This window comes from Manis javanica, chromosome 4, assembly GCF_040802235.1.
Source record: "Manis javanica isolate MJ-LG chromosome 4, MJ_LKY, whole genome shotgun sequence".
Classification (NCBI taxonomy): domain Eukaryota; kingdom Metazoa; phylum Chordata; class Mammalia; order Pholidota; family Manidae; genus Manis; species Manis javanica.
The window spans coordinates 132,114,234-132,137,053 of NC_133159.1; the positions used below are offsets into that span (position 1 = coordinate 132,114,234).

The following is a 22,820-nucleotide window of genomic DNA, read 5'->3' on the forward strand; positions in this document are numbered from 1 at the left end:
TTGAATCAGGGATTTTTTTCTTCGGGTAAATTCTTAGGAGTGGAACTGCTGGGTCAAATGATACTTCTACTTTTAGAGTTTTTGTTTTGTTTTGTTTTGTTTTTTACCAAATGTACATCACAGTGGTTCAACAGTTCCCACCTCTTCCCAGCCCGCCTCCACCCACTCCCCTTCTCAGTGGTAACCACTAGTCACTTCTCAGTGTCTGTGAGTCTATTGCTGTTTTGTTCCTTCTGTTCTGCTTTGTTTTTATGTTCCACAAATAAGTGAAATCTTATTTGGTATTTGTCTTTATCTGCCTGGCTTACTTTACTAGGGTAAATTCCTAGGATTGGAATTCCTGGGTCAAATGGTATTTGTATTTTTAGCTTTTTGAGGAACCTCCATACAGCTTTCCACAAGGTGGCACCAATTGCATTCCCACCAACAGTGTAGTAGGGTTCCCACTTCTCTGCATCCTCACCAGCATTTGTTAGTTCTTGTCTTTTGGACAAGGGGTGAGGTGTGAGGTGATATCTCATTGTGGTTTTCATTTGATGATTAGCAGTGTGGAGCATCTTTTCATGCTCCATTTGTCTTTCTTTAGAGAAGTGTCTGTTCAGGTCCTCCACCCATTTTTTAGTCAGGTTATTTTTTGGGTGTTGAGGCATATGATTTCTTTATATATAATTTGGATGTAAGCCCCTTATCAGATGAGTCATTTATGAATATATTCTCCCATACTGTAGGATGCCTTTTGTTCTGCTGATTGTGTCCTTAAAGTACAGAAGCTCTTTAGTTTGATGTAGTTATACTTATTCATTTTTTATTTTGTTTCCCTTGCTTGAGGAGATGTGTTCAAGAAAAGTTGCTAATGCCTATATTCAAGAGATTTTTGTTTTTTTCTAAGAGATTTATGGTCTTATGACTGAACATTCATGTCTTTGATCCATTTTGAGTTTACTTTTGTCTGTGGAGTTAGACAATAATCCAATTTCATTCTCTTACATGTAGCTGTCCAGTTTTGCTAACACCAAAGAGGTTGTTGAAGAGGCTGTCTTTTCTCCGTTGTATATTCATGGCTCTTTTATCATGTATTAATTGACCATGTATGTGTGGGTTTGTATCTGGGTTCTCTATTCTGTTCCATTGATCTGTGAGTCTATTCTTGTGCCAGTACCAATTGTCTTGATTACTGTAGCTTTGTAGTAGAGCTTGAAGTCAGGGAGCATAATCCCCCCCAGCTTTGTTCTTTTATATTTTCTTTTATATCTAGCTCTACCAGTTCCTTAAAGGTAGGTATTAGCTTTTCCTATAATCTTGGAATTGTTAAAAGTTCTCCATTTAATTTTATCAGTTTTTGCTTCATTTATTTTGGACCTTTGCATTATACACATACATATTTATAGTTATTATACTTCCTGGTGAATTGTGACTTTTATCATTTTGAAGTGATGACTTTTATATCTGGTAATACTCTTTGGCTTTAAGTCTGTTTTATCTGATATTAAATAGTCACTCCAGCCTTCTTATGCTTACTATTTGCATGGTATATCTTTTTCTATTTGTCTACTTTCAACTTCTCTATGTTTTTATATTTAAAGTGTGTGCTTGCAGGCAGCAGATAATGAGGTTTTGATTTTTTATCTCTTCAACTGGTGTGTTTAGACCGGTAATATTTAATGTGACTATTTTTATAATGAAGGTTACCATTTTGGTTTTTTCCCCTTTTTTTTCCTCCTGTATTCTCATTTTCTTACCTCCTTATGGATAGTTGAATGTTTAGTATTCCATTTATCTCTTGGTGTTTTATTATAACTCTTTGTATGTAGTAGTGATTTAGAGCAAAGTTCCGTATCCTCAGTACTATTAATATTTTGGGCTAAGTAGTTCTTGGTTGTGGGAACTGTCCTGGACATTATAGAGTACACAGCAGTGTCCCTGGCTTCTGCCTAGTGGATGCCAGGAGCAGTCCCCCAGTTTTGACAGCTGAAAATATTTTCAGACATTGCCACATGTCCCTTGGTGTTGCAGAATCAGCCCTGGTTGAGAACCACTGCTCTCCTCTCTCTCTGTCTACCATTAACCTTTTATAGTATATTTATAACCTATTTATAGTCTATTTGTATTACGTCAAGTAAAATGTAAAATCTTGCAACTATATAGGTCCCTTTAACACTTCCACCACTGACCTTTATGTTCTGGTTTTCATATGTATTACATATACGTACGTTGAAAATTCCAGTGTTACAGATTTTGCTCTTAATAGTCATACATACTTTAGCAAACTTAAGAGAATGAAATGTTATTTATATTTATTCAGGTATTTCTATTTCTGTTCTTCACCCTTCCTTCATTCTTAGAGATCAGATTTCCCTTTGGTGTCATTTCCCTTCAGCCTGAAGAGCTACCTTTAGCGTCTTTTTTTGTTTTTTTTGTTTTTACTTTAAATATATTTATAATCTTAAAAAAAGTTTTTTAATTGAAGTATATTTGTCATCATATTATATTCGTTTCAGGTGTATTGAGATGGGAACCAGACACAAAATTGTGTGTGTGTGTGTGATATGTGTGTATGTATATACATGCTCATAAATATGTATGTACACACACAGAAATATATCTAACAAAAAATGAGATAATTTAATATATGTATTTTTAGCTTACTTTTTTTTAACCTGCAACGTAGTGAATATCTTATGTTGAATATAGATCTAAATCGTTTTAATTGGTACAAAATTTCCTGGTATTTGTATATCCTATAATTTAATTCTCTCATAAGATTTTTGTTCCAGTTTTTCATTCTTAAAAATTAATACTGTGCTGACTTTCTTGGTACATGTATTTCTCTGTATGCTCAGTTATTTTTCTTTGGATAATCTACATTTTTAATTGTTGTGTAAAAGGTTATATATACTTTTAAGAATCTTTGCTAGTCTGAGAGACAAAAAAAATGTATTCCAGCTTAAATTTGCATTTAGCTATTGATGAGGTTTTTTGGCCATCTTTATTTATCTTGTGAATTACCTATTTTTATAATCCATTGCCCATTTTTCCATTGAATATCCATCTTGTAAGATTTTTTTATTAGAATATAAAATCTTTGTCCTATGTTTAAAATATTTTCTTCAGTTTGACTTACATCTTTAGTAGGATCGTTGCTCCCACCTACTGCCCCTTGCAAAACAACACTTTTCTGGAGTCAGATGCTGCCCAGAATGTTTAACCACCCTTTTTAATGGCTGTGTGATATTCTTTAAGTTGATATAGCACATTTACTTTGTTAGCCGCAAATTTCAGGGGTCCTTAAGAAGGCCTAAATGTGTCACCGGTGCTGTTTTCAGTTTCTTCTCTCTTTCTTTAACCAGATGCTAACCCTGAGGTGACAATGACTATGCTTCGCTGGATCTACACAGATGAGTTGGAGTTCAGAGAAGATGATGTGTTCCTGACTGAGTTGATGAAACTTGCTAATCGGTTTCAGCTACAGCTCCTTAGGGAGAGGCAAGTCACAGCAGATATATTCAAGCACCTCAGATGGTGGTGGCTGAGCTTTAATTATTCCAAGCTCTGGGAAAACAGCTTCTTCTGCTAATGTAAATAACTTTTGCAAGGTGTTCTTTTAAAGGTGATAGTAGGGAGAGAATTTTCTCTCCCTTGCTTTGTTATCCTGTAAGCTAATTTTGCCAAAGTTTTTAGGTACATGCTCTTTCAATTCACTGGTTTATTAACTGAGATTATGTAATTGTGTGAACTGATAAACTAAATGTGAAATAATATAATCCAATGTCCAAACCCTCAGCTTTCCCTCTCATACCATTTCCTTTGACATTCCATTCTACTTTTTGATATATGTACCTGGATGTAGTTCTTGGGCATATTTTCTCTGTTGGAAGCACGCTATGCCTAATGCCACAGTAATACATGAAACTAGAGATTATGGTTCAGTAAGCTTCACAGCCAGTGTTTCTGAGATCTCACTTCATTTGTTAAAGCTTTTTAGGTTACCATGGAGTTACCTATGTTTTTTTATATTGCATTTTCTGTTTCTCTCCCAAATTGGCCTTTTAGAACAATAGAAAACATTCACCAAATGATATCAGGCAAATTGCCCTTTAGTTTATGCTGGAGATGTGGCCTTTGGAAGTCAGTTTGGTTGATGGGAGTGTCTTTTTACATGATTCAGTAATCTTTTATATTCTTCTGGTGCCAAAGGAATGGCTGTTCTCCTGGGTGGGTGAGGGATAGTTTCAGCGGTCAAGAGACATTGTGTCCCCTCAGAGAGTCAAGACAGACTGCTGTCTAGAGCTGCTTGCTCTTGTTTTTTCCTGTGGGGCTGATGTTTCCCATGGGATGGCCAGCTGTGCCCCATGAGTCAGTACACAGGTTACTGCGAATTATCTATGACTGATGTGGGCTTGCATGCATTTTAATAGCTAAATCCAGTAACAAAACAAAAACCCACCAGATTTGTAGGCATATGTGTGTATATAGTATTAGGTTAGCAAAGCTAACTTTACTGTCAAGGCCTTGCAGTTAACTCATTTTTTTGGTGAGCTTTCACCTGCGAGTGAAATGAGAATGATTTTAATTAGATTGAAAGCGATTTATATCTTTTTTTTCAGATTTCCTGAGTTTATCTAACTTGCTTATAAATTAAATTGCTTTGATAAAAATGCCCTGGGGTTGGAGTAGTTAGGTAATTGTAATCTGTGTAATGGATTCTTTAATAAAAATGTTTATTGTTAATTGACTGATTAGGCTTCATAACTGTCAACATTACCAGATGCTCAGTTTTGTATTGTTGGATGTGGGTATTAAGTTGTTATCTGTCATGGGTTTGTTAAAAGAGCTAGGATGCTAGAGACCCAGTAGATTCAAATGTTGGCTTTTAAAAGGTGACAGAGTGCCCACTGCTGTCTGCAGGAGAAATTACACATTTGAGATAGTGAAAGGGCTCCAACACAAATGTGTGCATTTAAATGTAAACCAAGTGTCCCTCATTTTTGTAATGTTGGGATCTTGGTGGTTTGGCAATGCTGTCACCAATTTGATGAAAAGGAAGTTTTGTAGATAAGTATTATCACAAAGGTACTCTCTCTTAGAACAGAATTAGTGTACACTAAAAATTGGCAGTTAATATACTAATTCTTTTCCTGATTATAAAGTACATGTTTAGTGTATGGTATTTGGAAAATAGAGAATGGTATCTTAAAGAAAAAACTTAAGTAACCTGTAATTCAACCACTGATAACCTTTTGTTTTTTTATCCCTTCAGCAATTTTTCTGTGTCTCTGACATTCAGACACATGGAACTGATACCAAAACTAGACAAGAGTTTTTTGAGACCCTTAAATATATGCTTGATTTTATACTTAAAACTTAGGTTTATTGATTTTGCATATCTGTTCTAATATTTAAAACATGTATTAACAACAATAAAATCCCTTTCAGAGGAAAGTTAGTCTTTCCTAAGTTTCAAAGATAAGATATGAATTGAGAATCTCTAGTTTTAAATAAGATTCATGTTCTTCAGTTGTGTCATTTAAGTTACTATTTACAGCCAGTGATCCAAATAGTGAATGGCACCCTGGGGATCCCAGAGTTTAGTGAAGATGAAGTGTCTGCCAACTGTAGCAAAACATCTGTCTCCATGAAACACAGTTGAGTATCTTGGTGCAGTGTCACTTGGCAATAGAATGGGGTACTATGGAATTTTCAGGCTCTCAGCATTTGTCAGTAAAAGTGCTTTGTAAAATGCTCCCTGAGATCATACTGTGTATTAGGACCTTAGGATGAAAAAACCATGGGTATTTGTCACTGTGAAAGAAGCTTCACATATCTGAAAAGAGGACCTTTCTCCTGGAATGCTCTGATTTTGTAGCTGAGGTCAGAATGATTTTGTCAGACATTGCTGTGGTGTGGTACAAGTTTGGGGAAACTAGTGGTACAGACAGGGAGGCTCAGAAATATATCATTGTTACTCATCCTGGTACTGACATTTAGATGTTATAACAATTTGATTTAACTTGTTAAAAAGATACTTTTTTTACACTACATCAGCTGGTTTACTTAAAAAAAAGCACTTTCCCACAACCAACATTATACTTAACAGCGAGAAGCTGAAAGCTTTTCCTTTAAGATCGGGAACAACACAAGAATGCCCACTCTCCCCACTTTTATTCAACATAGTACTGGAGGTCCTAGCCACTGCAATCAGACAACACAAAGAAATAAAAGGTATCCAGATTGCCAAGGAAGAAGGTAACTGTCCCTGTTTGCAGATAACATGTTATTGTACATAAAAAACCCTAAAGAATCCACTCCAAAACTACTAGATCTAATATCTGAATTCAGCAAAGTTGCAGGATACAAAATTAATACACATAAATCTGTTGCATTCCTGTACACTAACAATGAACTAGCAGAAAGAGAAATCAGGGGAACAATTCCATTCACAATTGCATCAAAAAGAATAAAATACCTAGGAATAAACCTAACCAAGGAAGTCAAAGACCTATACTCTGAAAACTGCAAGATGCTCATGAGAGAAATTAAAGAAGATACCAATAAATGGAAACATAACCTGTGCTCATGGAAGGAAGAATTAATATTGTCAAAATGGCCATCCTGCCTAAAGCAGTCTGCAGATTCAGTGCAATCCCTATCAAAATACCAACAGCATTCTTCAATGAACTAGAGTAAGTAGTTCTAAAATTCATATGGAACCACATATGAATAGCCAGAGCAATCCTGAGAAGGAAGAATAAAGCAGGGGGATTACGCTCCCCGACTTCAAACTCTACTACAAAGCCACAGTAATCAACACAATTTGGTACTGGCACAAGAACAGACCCATAGACCAATGGAACAGACTAGAGAGTGCAAATATAAACCCAAGCATATATGGTCAATTAATATATGATAAAGGAGCCATGGGTATACAATGAGGAAATGACAGCCTCTTCAACAACTCATGTTGGCAAAACTGGACAGCTGCATGTAAGAGAATGAAACTGGATTATTGTCTAACCCCATACACAAAAATAAACTCAAAATGGATCAAAGACCTGAATTTAAGTCATGAAACCATAAAACTCTTAGAAGAAAACATAGGCAAAAATCTCTTGAATATAAACATGAGCAACTTTTTCCTGAACACATCTCCTCTGGCAAGGGAAACAAAATAAAAAATGAGCAAATGGGACTACATCATGCTAAAAAGCTTCAGTACAGCAAAGGACACCATCAGCAGAACAAAAAGGCATCCTACAGTATGGGAGAATATATTTTTAAATGACATATCTGACAAGGGATTAACATCCAAAATATATAAAGAACTCACACGCCTCAACACCCAAAAAGCAAATAACCCTACTAAAAAATGGGCAGAGGATATGAACAGACACTTCTCCAGAGAAGAAATTCAGATGGCCAACAGACACATGAAAAGATGCTCCACATCACTAATTATCACAGAAATGCAAATTAAAACCACAATGAGATATCACCTCACACCAGTTAGAATGACCAACATGGAAAAGAATAGGAACAACAAATGCTGGCAAGGATGCAGAGAAAGGGGAACCCTCCTACACTGCTGGTGGGAGTGTAAACTAGTTCAACCATTGTGGAAGGCAGTATGGAGGTTCCTCAAAAAACTAAAAATAGAAATACCATTTGACCCAGGAATTCCACTCCTAGGAATTTACCCTAAGAATGCAGGAGCCCAGTTTCAAAAAGACATATGCACCCCTATGTTTATTGCAGCACTTTGTACGATAGCCAAGAAATGGAAGCAACCTAAGTGTCCATCAGTAGATGAATGGATAAAGAAGAAGTGGTACATATACACAATGGAATAGTATTCAGCCATAAGAAGAAAACAAATCCTACCATTTGTAACAACATAGATGGTGCTAGAGGGTATGCTCAGTGAAATAAGCCAGGTGGAGAAAGAGAAGTACCAACTGATTTCACTCATCTGTAGAGCATCAGAATAAAGCAAAAACTGAAGGAACAAAACAGCAGCAGATTCACAGAACCCAAGAATGGACTAACAGTTGCCAGAAAGGGACTGCGGGGAGGGTAGTAGGAAGGGAGGGAGAAGGGGAAAAGGGGCATTATGATTAGCACACATAATGTAGGGGTGGGGGCATGGGGAAGGCAGTGTAGCACAGAGAGGACAAGTAGTGTTCTCTATAGCATCTTACTGCGCAGATGGACAATGACTGTAATGGGGTATGTGGTGGGGACTTGGGAATGTAGTAACCACAATGTTGCTCATATAATTGAATGTTAATGATACAAAAAAAAAAGGCCCTTAAGTATAGGTCTTGGAATAAAATGGGTGCCTGCATTTACTACTAGATGGAGAGATGACTCCAAGATTATTCTTGCTCTTAGCCTATGGACTTATTTGGGAGGTTTGAAAGTTTGTTCTTCATTCTTCCCAGGTCTTTCTCATGACCTTCCTCCTTTCTTCCCCCTTCTGCCACTCCCATGGTCTTTTTCCCCTTCTGTTAACTAAACTTCACCTGTTAAAAATGGGAATTATCTGTTAGCCAGTCAGTTATGTTCTTATGTATAACAGTACTGAAACCCATTTATATTAGCTGTTAAATTATGCAACTTCCTTGAGGAAGACCTCAAGCTTCCTTGCATACCTGTTATGTACCTCATACCCTGCAAAGTTTAGTTTTCCTTTGTCTTGAAAAACACAGAGATTCTCTATACCTCTGAAATTGAGTATTATCCCCATTTTACAGAAGAGGAGATACAGGCACAGAGAGCTCATATAATCTGGCCTCTAAAATTCAGGGAATCTCAACTCAGATCTGTCTTACCTCACAGTTCATTTTGCTCTCATCACTACATTGTACCCTTGTGATCAGAAAAGGGTTTTCATGGGACTTTGGGACAGAAGAAGCAGCGCAGGCCATCAGGGACTACTGCCGACACCACAGTAGGCCTCTGTGCTGCCCTTGACCATGAGCCTGATTTGCAGGGAGATGGAAGGGCCACGCCGCTGGCCTCCTCCTCAAGCCCGGTTCTTTGGAGGTTCCGAGGAGTTCTGGGCAGGCAGAAACCTGGGTCTTCCAGCGCTGCGTCTTCTAGGCTGGGGTGTATGCTGCCAGAGGTCTGCTTGCCTAGGTGCAGCCTGCTCTTCCCTGAGTGAGTTGGTGCTCTTACCAGTGCTTGTGAGAGTCTTGCTGCTGTAACTCTGGTTGCCAGTGTAGCCAGTTTCTCTCTCTGTTGGTGGACTGTGGTTTGAGCCTTAACTTAATCCTTTCTATACACGATATGTTTTTTAAGTGGGCTTTTAAATTAAAACAGCTTTACTGAGTTACAATTCACATACTATACAGTTCACCTTTGGGGAGGGCTTTTAAGGAGGTGTTAATTTGTTGAGGCATTGAGCCTTGTATTTGAAGCTATCTGTAAGTCACACTGGTTGCATAATGGAGTTGTGCTAGTGGGAATTCAAATGGGCCCTGTACAATTAAATATTAAAGGACCAAATTCAATCCATTGTGTGTTTGATTTTACAGATGCCTATGTACATGATCAGTGAGTTTGATATGATTGCTTTTAAGGCAGTTGGAAGTTAACATGTTTGTTTATAGGTCATTTTTATTCTGACCTGAAAGAGCAATATAATATCTTAATGAAATTCTGGTACTTTTAAAATAAGGTAACTGCTTTGCTTAACCTTACGCTTTAGTGTTATTGGATATAGCTAGCTAGTACACAGATGACTGCTTTTGTTTGCTAATTTATGAATATAGTTGTCCTAATAGTATTCATCATTAATATTCTTTTGTAGATGTGAGAAGGGTGTTATGTCTCTCGTGAATGTCAGAAACTGTATTCGCTTCTACCAGACCGCAGAGGAACTGAATGCCAACACGCTGATGAACTACTGTGCAGAAATTATTGCAAGTCATTGGGTGAGTGAGCAATGAAGGGATGTGGACAGAGCACCCTCACTGGAAATCTGAAGAGCTGGGCTTGGGACCCAGTTCTGTGGAAAGTTACCTGTGTGGTCCCTAGTTTTCTCTTAATAAAAAGTTGTAGGCTAGAAAGTTGCATTAGATAGTGATCTGTGAGATTGTTTTGGCTCTCCAGTTCTTATAGTTCTGATTTTGGAGTAGGGGGCACAAGATCCATCAAGTCAAGAGTAGACTTGGAATGAAGAGCCACCTGCCTTCACCTGCCAACTGCAAAGCTGCACTGAGCCTGGAGGGCAGGTATACCACCTCAGAGCCTTCCTGCTTTCTCCTCCCTAAAGAATACTGTTAAATTTCCGTCAGCCCTTCTCAGGGCTTTTTCATCATAGACAACAGCGTTTGCATTTTTTAATGTTGTCTCCTTTACATTTTAAAGAAAATCATGGCAAGTGCTATTTTATGACCTAGTTTTTGTGAGTTATTACTCAATAACATTGTGAGAAAAAGTGTCTATGAAAGAACTGGATTTTAAAGAACTCGAACAGGAATGGTAATCTTTCTGTTAAAATAGGTAGAAATTCAGAGATCTGCCTACAACAATAGAAATGAACTGTCATTCAGCAGAGTGACTTTGCGGAAGTCCCCATTGGTTCTATAGTTGCCATCTCTGTGTGTTTGGGGGGATGGGACTCTCCCCATGCGGAGGGCTCCTCACAGCTGCATCCTGTTGGGATTCGGTGTTGCTGGGCTTTACCCTCACCAAGAGGCACAGTAGTGCTGCAGCCCAGGGCACTACCTGGGGAGGTGGGCCTTTTGGCTGCCCATCTCAGCATGGCTGTTTACTCACTATGCGAACTTGGGCAAGCTGTTTAGCCCTTTATACTTTATTTTCATCTGTAAAATGGGGGTGATGATAGTACCTATCTCATAGGGGTTTTGTGAGACCTTAATGAGTTGGGAAATGTTAAACTCTTTACAGTAGGGCCAGAGACATTATAAGGGCTTCTTAATAAATGTCAGTTGTTATTGTTGATATGTTGAATCCATTCTGCTTTTCACTGTCTTTTTAATTCTCAGGATGACTTGCGGAAGGAAGACTTCAGCAGCATGAGTGCCCAGTTGTTATACAAAATGATCAAGTCCAAGACCGAGTACCCCTTACATAAAGCTATCAGAGTGGAGAGAGAAGATGTGGTCTTCCTTTATCTAATTGAAATGGATTCACAGGTACTGTAGCTGTTTTTTCCATTTTTCATACTTTTTCCAAAAATGTACTTGGCTTGTTTTTCTCTATAATGCTTCTCTCCTTTCCTTCCGAGCCATCACTGGCACAGTCTGTAAGGTACATATTTATACTAGTAGCTTGTTCAAGGCAGTCTGAGCTTTTTCTGTCATGCTCCTCAAATTCTTCCAGCCCCTTCCCATTGCCCAATTCCAAAGCTGCTTCCACATTTTAAGGTGGTTGTCACAGTAGTACCCAACTTCTAGCTACCAAGATCGGTTTTAGTTTTCTTTTGCTGCTATAAGAAATTATTGCACACCTAGTGGCTTAAATCACCACACATGTATTATCTTACAGTTTTGTAGGTTGGGAGTCCAGTACAGGCAAAATCTGTCTAAGACCAAGTTGTCTGCAGACTGTGTTCCTTTCTTGAGGCTCTAGGGGAGGGTCCTCTCCCACTTGTTTGGGTTGTTGGCAGAATTCAGTTCCTTGTGGTTATCAGACCAGTGACCCATTTTCTTGCTGTAAGTTGAAGGCCATTCTCAGATTCTAGAGGCAACCACATTCCTTAGCTGAATGTCCCCTTCTTCAATCTTCAAAGCTGATGATGGCAGGTTCGTCCTCATGAAGGACCTATTCTGACCTAAACCTTCTCTGACCTGCTCTTCTGCTTCCCTGTTTCACATTTAAGGACTCATGATTTCATAGATTGGACCCTCCTGGGTAATCCAGCATATGCTGTCTCAAGCCTTAATTATATCTGCAAATTGCCTTTCATCATATAAGGTGACATGTTCACAGGTTCCAGGGATTAGGACGTGGACATCTTTGGGGGCTATGTCTTTGCCTGCTGCCCTGCCTTAGAAGAAGCACAGTGGGTCCTGGCAGATGTGAGTGCAGTATGATTTATACAGTGTGTTGGGGAGATGTGAATCTGCTAGGAGAATTAGATAGTTAACCACAGTCATTCAAGAAATTGTTAGCTGTTACCGATCTGGCTCTCTGAACCTCTGCCTGGCATTTGTGTTCCTGCGGCATCGTCTGCATTTCCCCCTTGGTCCTTGTGTTGTCTTCCACTGTTTGCATCTGCTCTGTGATCCCCAGTAATTAATTCCGTGTCCCTGAAAGACATGTGCCCTGAGGAGGTTTGAGAGAAGTTTGTGCATTCAGTTGAATTTGGGGAGTAAGCAGGGTTTGACCAAAATTTAACATTTATATAACAGATGATATTTAAGAGTCAAGGTGGGGAAATTAAAATCTGTTGTATTCTCAAATGGCTGGGTACTAATTTATAAATTCATCTCTGCAGCTCCCTGGGAAGCTGAATGAAGTGGACCAGAATGGAGATCTTGCTTTAGATCTGGCCCTTTCACGACAACTAGAAAGTATTGCCACCACACTGGTTACTCACAAAGCTGATGTGGATATGGTAGACAAGAATGGCTGGAGCTTGTTACATAAAGGAATCCAAAGAGGTAGGAACAAGTGTATTTTATATATTCTTTGTGGGCAATTTTACTTTAATCCAATTAATTTTGAAGATTGACCCAGTTTCACAGATTCTTAAAGACTTCTTGAGTCTCTCCTTGCAGGAGGCATGATTCAGAATCTGTGATGAGTTGGTCAGTGGCAGGACTGAAGAGCTGTTGCCTATATACCTTGTTGGTTAGGCTATTTGTAGTGTTAACAGGACCCCAGGAGAAAGGCTAGAAAGATGGACTTTCAGGAGTACCTTTTACTTGTAAGTAGTTGATATGTTTGTGTATTCATTCTATCACTTTCTCCAGGAGTTGTGCTAGGAAGACTTTACTTGTATAGGTCACTATAAGACAGGGAAAGTATCCAAACCACGAATGTTTAAACATATTCTTGGATTCAGAGTTTTCACTTCTACAGGCTAGACTTCTATCATGGCAAAGTGATGAAGTTTCATTTTGTTCTAGGAAAGTCACTTGAAATTGTAGCTATGTTTTGAGTACATTGTCATTAGTAGTGGGGAGATGTGGAAGTGATAGAAAAAATTATAACATTTTAATCTTAGTGAATTTATTTCTCAGGGGAAAAACATACTCATCTTTTGTTTTTCCCATGGCCTTATTAATTCTTAAGTCTCAAATGTATCCTGCCTGCCGGCTGGGTTGTGGTCTTCTTTGATAGAGTGCCTGCATAGAAGCTATGCAGAAGTAGAGTTCCAGTATGGAATGATGCTTTCAAAATGTCAAAGCCATAATTTTGTAGGGGGATAGATGACTTGATTGATGTCCTTGGCCATGGCCACTTTTTTGTTTACATGTGACTATCAAAGACAGAGTATACTGGTTTCCCTACATCTTAATCATGTTTATTTGCCCTTCCAATTCTGCATTCTTATACTATTATTGTCTCTGCTACACATCTGCCATTCACAGGTTGCTTCTAGGTGGTGGAATGTAGTTACTTCAAATATGGTCTTGTAGCCGTGACTTTGTCCTTTTTGGGCAAATGTTTTAATATAAATATCCCTCTAAGCCATGTGTTAGAGTGTTGAGCTTGTTGGCTGATGGAGAGGAAAATTTTATTCATCACTGGGAAGGAAATCCTCAGAGTATGTCAGTGTCAAGAGCAGATGTGTTTTCCCAAGCACCACTGTGTGCCATGCAAAGCCTCTGGGTGCTTAGCACTGGGTTGTCTGTTCAGTGGGGAAAGTTTCCACCACGTAGGGAATTATTCTTCCCATACTGGTTAGTGTCTAAGATGTTTATTTTGGAAACAAATACACTTGTTGCTAAAAAAAAGGTCTTAGAATTGTTTCTTTCCTCTTAGGGAGTTAAATTCTTATGTGGGATGAAAAAACATCTTTGACGAGTTATTAAATATTTTGGTGATTGCTTAGTTACAAGAATGCCAAGAATTGGTGATACATTTCTGATGCTTATTTTCAGATAATTTAATCTTCCAATCTGAATTTATCAGTTGCTGCAAACCTGTGGACTACCATGTGGGTGTGATAAACTCAGTCGTTGCTAACTTTGCGGTATGACATGGTGTTGTGGACAGAGCACTGATGTCGGGGCTTGGATGGACCCAAGCTTGTGTCCTGGCTCATCCATTCACTCTGTGGCCCTGGACAAGCCACTTAACCGCTCTGGAGTCTCCTTTCCCTCATCTATAAAGTGGGAATCACATTTGCTCTCCTGGTTGTTGGGGGAACGAGAGACTGTTTGTAGTGCGCCTATCACGGTGACCACCATGTGTAGGGTCGGCCGGGGGCTCCTGCCTGGCCCGAGTCACGGTGCCGTAACCAGCTCCAGTTCTGCAGGAACTTCTTCGCTCTTCCCTCTTCAGTTGGAGCAGTCAGCCTGCTGACATACCCAAATGGTTAAATTGAGTAATATACTTAAATTTAACTACAATTATATTATAGTTAATATAATTAACTAATTAACTATAATATTATAGTTATAAATATAAATTTATAAAATTACAGTAAGAGTGAAGATTTTTAACAGGAGGTTTTGGTCTGGTTCTGGACACGTTAGAATCTATAATGAAAATAGTCAGTAATCATCCTAATGACCAAGCATACAGATCAGTTTATATGAGAAGGGAATAAGCAGCTAGTGTCTGGATGAGTCCACAGGAGTCTACATATGGCAGAGGGATGCTCTCTCCCCTGATTAGCCAGATCTGGGCGAGAAGACAAATCCTTGCTTTTCAAAGTCTCGTTCTTCTTGTGCTTATTTTCCTTATAATCAATACGAATAATGGGTCTCTTAAATCGGATGCCTTTTCTAATTATGATGCTACCAACTGGAGCAGCATGAAATACAGTTTGTGTTAATTAAATAATGAAAGTTACTGGCTGTTCCCTGAACAAAACTTCTGTCGGAAAGCTGCATTGAAAGAAAAATTGTATGTGGACTTTTAAAAAATGTTAACTGTGTTGTTAGGAATATTTTTAATTTTTTATTAAGGTATTATTGATATACACTTTTACAAAGGTTTCACATGAAAAAACAATTTGGTTACTACATTCACCCATATTATGAAGTCCCCACCCATACCCCAATGCAGTCACTGTCCATCAGTGTAGTAAGATGCCACAGATTCACTATTTGCCTTCTCTGTGCTACACTGCTTTCCCCGTGACCCCCCACACCATGTGTACTAAACATAATACCCTTCAATCCCCTTCTCCCTCCCCCCAACCCGCCCTCCCTCACCCCTCCCTTTTGGTAACTGCTAGTTCCTTCTTGGAGTCTCTGAGTCTGCTGCTATTTTGTTCCTTCAGTTTTGCTTCATTGTTATACTCCACAAATGAGGGAAATCATTTGGCACTTGTCTTTCTCCACCTGGCTTATTTCACTGAGCATAATGTCCTCCAGCTCTATCCATGTTGTTGCAAATGATAGGATTTGTTTCTTTCTTATGGGTGCATAGTATTCCATTATATATATGTACCACATCTTCTTTATCCATTCATCTACTGATGGACACTTAGGTTCCTTCTATATCTTGGCTATTGAAGTGCTGTGATAAACATAGGGGTGCATATGTCTTTTTGAATCTGAGAAGTTGTATTCTTTGGGTAAATTCCAAGGAGTGGGATTTCTGGATCAAATGGTATTTCTATTTTTAGTTTTTTGAGGAACCTCCATACTGCTTTCCACAATGGTTGAACTAGCTTACATTCCCACCAGCAGTATAGGAGGGTTCCCCTTTTTCCACAGCCTTGCCAGCATTTGTTGTTCTTAGTCTTTTCAATGCTGGCCATCCTTAATGGTGTGAGTGATATCTCATTGTGGTTTTAATTTACATTTCTCTGATGATTAGTGATGTGGAGCATCTTTTCATGTGTTTGTTGGCCATCTGAATTTCTTCTTTGGAGAACTGTCTCTTCATATCCTCTGCCCATTTGTTAATCAGGTTATTTGCCTTTTGGGTGATGAGGCATGTAAGTTCTTTATATATTTTGGATGTTAACCCCTTGTCAGATATGTCATTTATAAATATATTCTCCCATACTGTAGGATGCCTTTTTGTTCTGTTGATGATGTCCTTTGCCATACAGAAACTTAGTTTGATATAGTCCCATGAGTTCATTTTTGCTTTTGTTTCCCTTTCTCAAGGAGATGCGTTCAGGAAGAAGTTGCTCATGCAATTTTTGCCTATGTTGTCTTCTAAGAGTTTTATGGTTTCATGACTTACATTCAGGTCTTTGATCCATTTTGAGTTTACTTTTGTGTCTGGGGTTAAACAATAATCCAGTTTCATTCTCTTGCATGCAGCTGTTCAGTTTTGCCAACACCAGCTATTGAAGAGGCTGTCAATTTCCCCATTGTATATCCATGGCTCCATTGACCATATATGCTTGGGTTCATATCTGGGCTCTCTAGTCTGTTCCATTGGTCTATGGGTCTGTTCTTGTGCCAGTACCAAATTGTCTTGATTATTGTGGCTTTGTATTAGAGCTTGAAGTTGGGGAGCATAATTCCCCCACTTTATTCTTCCTTCTCAGGATTGCTTTGGCTATTCAGGGTCTTTTGTGGTTCCATATAAATTTTAGAACTATTTGCTCTAGTTCATTGAAGAATGCTGTTGGTATTTTGATAGGAATTGCTTTGAATCTGTAGATTGCTTTAGGCAGGATGGCCATTTTGACAGTATTATTCTTCCTATCCATGAGCACAGGATGTGTTTCCATCTATTGGTATCTTCTTTAATTTCTCTCATGAGTGTCTTGTAGTTTTCAAAGTGTAGGTCTTTGACTTCCTTGGTTAGGTTTATTCCTAGGTATTTTATTCTTTTTGATGCAACTGAATGGAGTTGTTTTCCTGATTTCTCTCTCTGCTAGTTCATTGTTAGAGTATAGGAATGGCACAGATTTCTGTGTATTAATTTTGTATCCTGCAACTTTGCTGAATTCAGATATTAGATCTAGTAGTTTTGGAGTGGATTCTTTAGGGTTTTTTTTATGTATAATATCATGTCATCTGCAAACAGGGACAGTTTAACTTCTGCCTTGCCAATCTGGATGCTTTTTATTTCTTGATGTTGTCTGATTGCCGTGCAACGACCTCCAGAACTGTGTTGAATAGAAGTGGGGAGAGTGGGCATCCTTGTCTTGTTCCCAATCTTAGGTGAAACGCTTTCAGCTTCTCGCTGTTAAGTATGATGTTGGCTGTGGGTTTGTCATATAGCCTTTATTATGTTGAGGCACTTGCCCTCTATACCCATTTGTTGAGAATTTTTATCATGAATGGATGTTGAATTTTGTCAAATGCTTTTTCAGCATCTATGGAGATGATCATGTGGTTGGTTTTTGTCCTTTTTGTTGATGTGGTGGATGATGCTGATGGATTTTCGAATGTTGTACCATACTTGCATCCCTGGAATAAATCCTACTTGATCATGATGGATGATCTTTTTGATGTATTTTTTAATTTGGTTTGCTAATATTTTGTTGAATATTTTTGCATCTGTGTTCATCAGGGAATAAATATTTTTATGTGGGCTGGTCATTTTAGTCATGCCTTGTTTACCTGGCAGTGTCAGTGAATAATGAGGTGGCCAAGTAACTGAAACTTGCAAGCATCACTTTTTGTTTTAGCTGGGGTTTTTTTTGTATCATTAATCTACAATTACATGAGGAACATTATGTTTACTAATTTTAGCTGTTTTTTATGGAAATATTTCTAAAATGTATTAGAAGTTTTATTGACAGAATATTTGTAACTGCCCGTGTGGTGTTTTCTGTTTCCTCCCTTTTTCTGCTCTTTTGATGTCAGTTGTCTTTTTCCTCTAGGTTGTATGCCCACAGGCTGACTTTCTTTTAATGTAAAACATCATCAGTTTTCAATAATTCCTAAATAACTTTCTGTGGGAGTGCATATATGTATAAGTTAAAAGAAAAAAACTTTGACTCTTATTACTAAAGTAAATCTAATCTAAATGCTATAATTCTTTTAAGAGGGCTTAAGATATAAAAATTTTTTTTGCCTTCCATCTCAATCCAACCATTGATAGGTTTACCCTTACTCCTAATGTGCAGTGTTGTCCAGTTTATCTTCCATATATATAGTGTATTAGTTTTTCATCCAACCTTTCTTGTTTTAGGTTTACTGTTTGTTTCTCTCTTGATATGGAAGAGATGCCAAACCTCTTCCCCAGTATCTTATATATTGGACTTTTCATCTTAAGGCTCTCTGTCCTAATCATTCTCAATTCTCTTTCCACTTCCAGAATGTAAGTGGCTTTCTCTAGGATATTTTATCATATTGATAGTATGTTGTTTTTACATGTTCTCTCCAAGACTGAATCTGTGGGGTTTGTTCATACTACACATATGGCCCTACTAAGAACCCTACTGTTATGTCTATATGGATAGCAAAGATCTGACCCATCCCAGTCCCCTGATAGGCATTTCAGTGCTCTACTGGCATCCAGTTGTAAAGAAATCTAAGCTTTGGTTCTTGGCATATAATGTTGATAAAGACTGTGCCGTTCCCTACCTCCCAAGAAAAAATTGGGATCAGAAGAATGAAAATATTTCAGCAGGGGCTGCATAGGGAAGCCTTAAATTACCTCAGTTCATAATTGATTGGACTTAGAGCCAGTCTGTTAAAATGGAACCTAACAGTGGCCTCAACCAGCCAATCCATTTTCTTTCTTTCTTAACATTTACCTGGTGCCGGTTTTATATAAGACAGTGGTGGGTACAAAAATAAATCAGACATGTTCTAAACAGCATCTGAGGCTCCTGTCATGGCCTAGCCACTTCAGTGCCAGAGCTCACATTCTCCAGCAAGATGGTGCTTTGGTAGAAAATACAGAGCAGATGGGAAGTGGTAACAACCAGATGATTTTGAAATTCCATGTCCACTGAAGACCACATGAAACCTATATATTCAGATGAAAACGAGTATAGGAATACAACTCAGAGACAAGAGCTTTGCTACTCCTGAAATCCTTAACCCCACTCTGGATGTTCACACTGCAGAAGCATTGTTGAAGAAGGTGAAATGATGTTACAAGATATAAAAGAAAACTTCTCATAAGTGACTTTGTAAGAGAAATTCATCATCTGGAAGTTGCAATTCGAAAGAGTGTGCACCTACATGAACAGAATTAGAAACAAATCAAAGTGTCCTGATGCAAAGACAGATCAGCTAGAGATAACACCACTGCCTACCTATGATCTATATCACAAAGAAGTTCTGAGGCACCTCCAACAACTTGGCATCTGTCCCCAAGACCTCCAACAAATTTAAGAAAAGTGCAGTCAGTGGTCATGGGACCAGAGAAATCAGGGGGGTTCCTGCTGTGCATTTGGGGGAACTTCCGGCTGAAGAAGGATGTGATTTGCAAGAAATCATCCTGTCGACCTTAGTGAAATGAAGCCAGAACCTATAGAAAATACCTCTGAGTCCCACAGGAGCTCTTGGGGTGATGTAGGCACACATTCTGGCACACCTGTCAACCAGGTGGACTGTCAAGGGGAGGGTGAGTTTGAGAAATCCCAGCTGTGAGCTAATTGGTGCCACCTGGAGGCCACTGACAGAAACAGTTGCTTCTCCCAGCTAGGTGGAAGCCTCAAAGTAAGCATTATACATTTATAACTGGATATTTCTTTAATAAATCATATTTTTAGGAAGCATTATTATTATTATTCTCTTGAGAAACGTTAACTTTTCTATAGTGAGTGTTTTGGCATGTTTTAAATTGTAAATGGAACTATATCCCAGGAAGATTGAACTTTAATCTTACAACAGACTTAATTGGCTTAATCCCTACCATCCACCAAGTTAGCTTGACAAGTACACTTTAACTGGTTTTCACAAATGCTTTTACCATTAAATTGCCACTCGTCAGATTGCTTGGTTCTAAATTGAACCGTATATTCATAGAGCCAGTCTAGAGTTAGTTTTTCTTTGCTGACAGTATTTTCAGAATTGTATGCCTTTAATATTTTTACGTAAACTTAATTCTTGGCCTTTGTCAAAATGTCAGGATAGGTTTTTGTCCTCATACAGAGCCTTGGCTAGTCAAAGATGGATTGTTTGAGCTGTTGACATTATTGGATTTTATGTAAGTTATTGAGTCTTAATTTTGTATTTGTAAACAGTTGCAGAAAGACTCTTCTGCCTGTAATGCTCCAGAGGGCAATGGAGGGGACTTAGAAAGAATTTCTGTTTTTACAAGTTCCTTTACGATATGAATTTTTTGTAAGCAGTAATGTGTACAGATTCTTTGTTCAAATAATCAATTGTAAACTTCTTAAGACTTAATGTTTATATATAATGAGGTAGAGAAAAAAATTTAAATGTGTAATAGTAATAAAGCAATCACACATAGTCTTACTCTGAACAGAAACCTGTATACAGCAGTTGGGGGTGAGCATTGCTTAGGTACAGACAGTGGTCATGAAATGAGAGATGGCTATAAATTGTGTTGGGAAGGAATCTTGGAACCCTTTTGAGAGTTGATGACCGCAAGAGGCCTTTAGAAGGAGAGAGGCCCAGTAGACCTAAATAGTGAAGTGATGCTGAGGCGAAGTGGCAGGACAGATGACAACAGGTTTTCAGAAATTGCAGCATTTTTAATTCGGGTATGTCACTCCATGAACTTGTGGGGTCCCCTTTACAGGTATCCCAAGAGGTTCCAGTCCAGACACACCTTGTTGCTCCTCTTTGCAGTTACTGACTGGTGCCTTCTGGAGGAAGCATTCTCCCAAATAGCTTGCCCAGGATATTGTCATCTGTGACCATTTCTCGTATTGTTTCTTTTTAAGGAGATCTCTTTGCTGCCACCTTCCTCATTAAGAGTGGGGCCCATGTCAATGCTGCTACATTGGGTGCCCAGGAGACACCATTGCACCTTGTGGCATTGTACAGTTCAAAGAAGCACCCAGCAGATGTGATGTCTGAGATGGCACAGATCGCAGAAGCCCTCCTTCAGGCTGGTGCCAACCCCAACATGCAGGACAGCAAGGGCAGGTAAGGTGGGCACAGATGGGCTCCTCTTAGTGCTGGCCCCAGAATGTTACTTTAGGGTGGCATGTAACTGGCAAACTGGGACTTCATGTTCTTTAGTTGGCATTATTCAGTCTGATTTTGATTGAAGTCGCAAATACTGATTTGTTAGGCAAATGTGAAGCGCAATTAAGGCCAGAGGCATTTGGGAAAGCCATTTCCATCCAGGCTAACTGAGGACCTTGAATTTTTAGCGATTCCTATCACTTTCAGAGTGGTCATCTAGTCCAGTTCCTCCAAAGGAGCATTCTTCCAGCATCTTTCTTAGAGTTCCGTGGACACTTTGAAGAAGAGGAGTGCACTGTCTCAGGGCAATCTGTTTTGGTTCTTTGAGGTCTAATTGTTGGGAAATTCTCTGTTCTAAACCCAATTCTGCCTTCTTGTAAATAATCCCACTTTAGACAGCTGTCTGCAGTTTGCCATCTCCTTCCACAGCACAGCCCTTTCATATTTGACAGTAGTTGTCATGTCCCCTTTGCCCCTTCCCAGAAACAGTAGTTGAGGATTCCTTGTGGTTTAGAATCTAAGGAAGGGCTTCTTGTCTTTGGGACAGCAGCGTGGGAGGCACCAAAGGGGTGTTAAGTCACCTGAATCACCAACAAGTGCCACCCACTTTTCATCATAGTAGCTTAGCATTTTATACCTCTGAAAACCCCCTCAAAAGAACAACAGAGTTCTACGAACCTGTCAGAAGAGGAAGACAGATTTATATGATGGATAAAGTACTCAAATAAGGTGGATCTCCAGGAACTCTCAATATCATGTATCTCCCAAAATAATGGCATTCTTTCTTTTCTTCTGTTAATTCTTTCATTTTTCCCACCAACTGTAATAAACTCTGGCAGTCTGGACCTCTGAGATAGATGCCAGCCTGGGGGTCCCTGTGATCTGCATTGGCAGTCTCCCTCAAGGCACTAAATAAAAGCTGTGAAGAACAGTTAAATGCCATTCCAGTCATTCCCTACCCATTGCCACTTTGAATGTGTTTGAGTATAACAGAACTATGGGAAGAAAGAAACTTCTTTTCAGCATTGTGGAGGGAGGATAGGTACAGGATCAGTGCATACCTGTGGAAGAAGCTACTGTTTTAAAAACAAAGAGTATATTCCGTAAAGGTCAGTTTATAACTGGAGAGTATTTTATATCTCTTCCTTTTAATGATTCTTGTCTTTTTGGCCACTGAATAAATGGTAACATATAAGCAAATGCATTTTCATTCTTTGCAGCTTGGTCACAGTTTTGGAAAACTGTTTGTCAGGATGGAGAAAGACACTATAGTAGAAATGTGGAATATCTTGTGCATGGTGGTTCTACCTAGAATTCTAGTCACCTTCTGTTATGAGTAGTCCTGAATGGGCCTGTCTTGGACTGACACCTCTTCTTTTTCATCTTGTAGGACTCCCTTACACTTGTCCATCATGGCCAGGAATGAATATGTGTTCAGTCAGTTGCTGCAGTGTAAACAGTACGTAGAGAGACACGGAGAAATGAAAAAGCAATTGTGAGGGTGGGATTGTTTGTGAAAAATGATTCTTTTAATAAATGTCTTTCAGTGTTACCAGTCTTAATAGGTTAAAACAAAATAAAAATTGTCATTCAAAAAGTACAAAGAGGATGAAGCATTGGCAGTACAGAGCGTGTGAAGAAGATCATGTTTGC

The 22,820-nt window shown here is 38.8% G+C and overlaps 1 protein-coding gene across 3 annotated transcripts in view; it reads left to right on the forward strand.

Moving 5' to 3' along the window:
- Positions 1-22,820, forward strand: part of ANKFY1 (ankyrin repeat and FYVE domain containing 1) — an 86,728-nt gene that overhangs the window by 36,936 nt on the left and 26,972 nt on the right. For 2 of the 3 annotated variants that reach the window (XR_012130535.1, XM_073234992.1), the window contains exons 4-9: positions 3,348-3,483; positions 9,806-9,929; positions 11,007-11,156; positions 12,461-12,626; positions 20,921-21,125; positions 22,558-22,626. Coding sequence is in view for 2 of the 3 variants with exons in the window: in XM_073234992.1 (XP_073091093.1) it covers positions 3,348-3,483; positions 9,806-9,929; positions 11,007-11,156; positions 12,461-12,626; positions 20,921-21,125; positions 22,558-22,626 (850 nt within the window). In the remaining variant the exon portion in view is untranslated. Of the gene's footprint in view, positions 1-3,347; positions 3,576-9,805; positions 9,930-11,006; positions 11,157-12,460; positions 12,627-20,920; positions 21,126-22,557; positions 22,627-22,820 lie in introns of those variants that run through there. The other variant, XM_073234993.1, reaches the window with a different exon arrangement.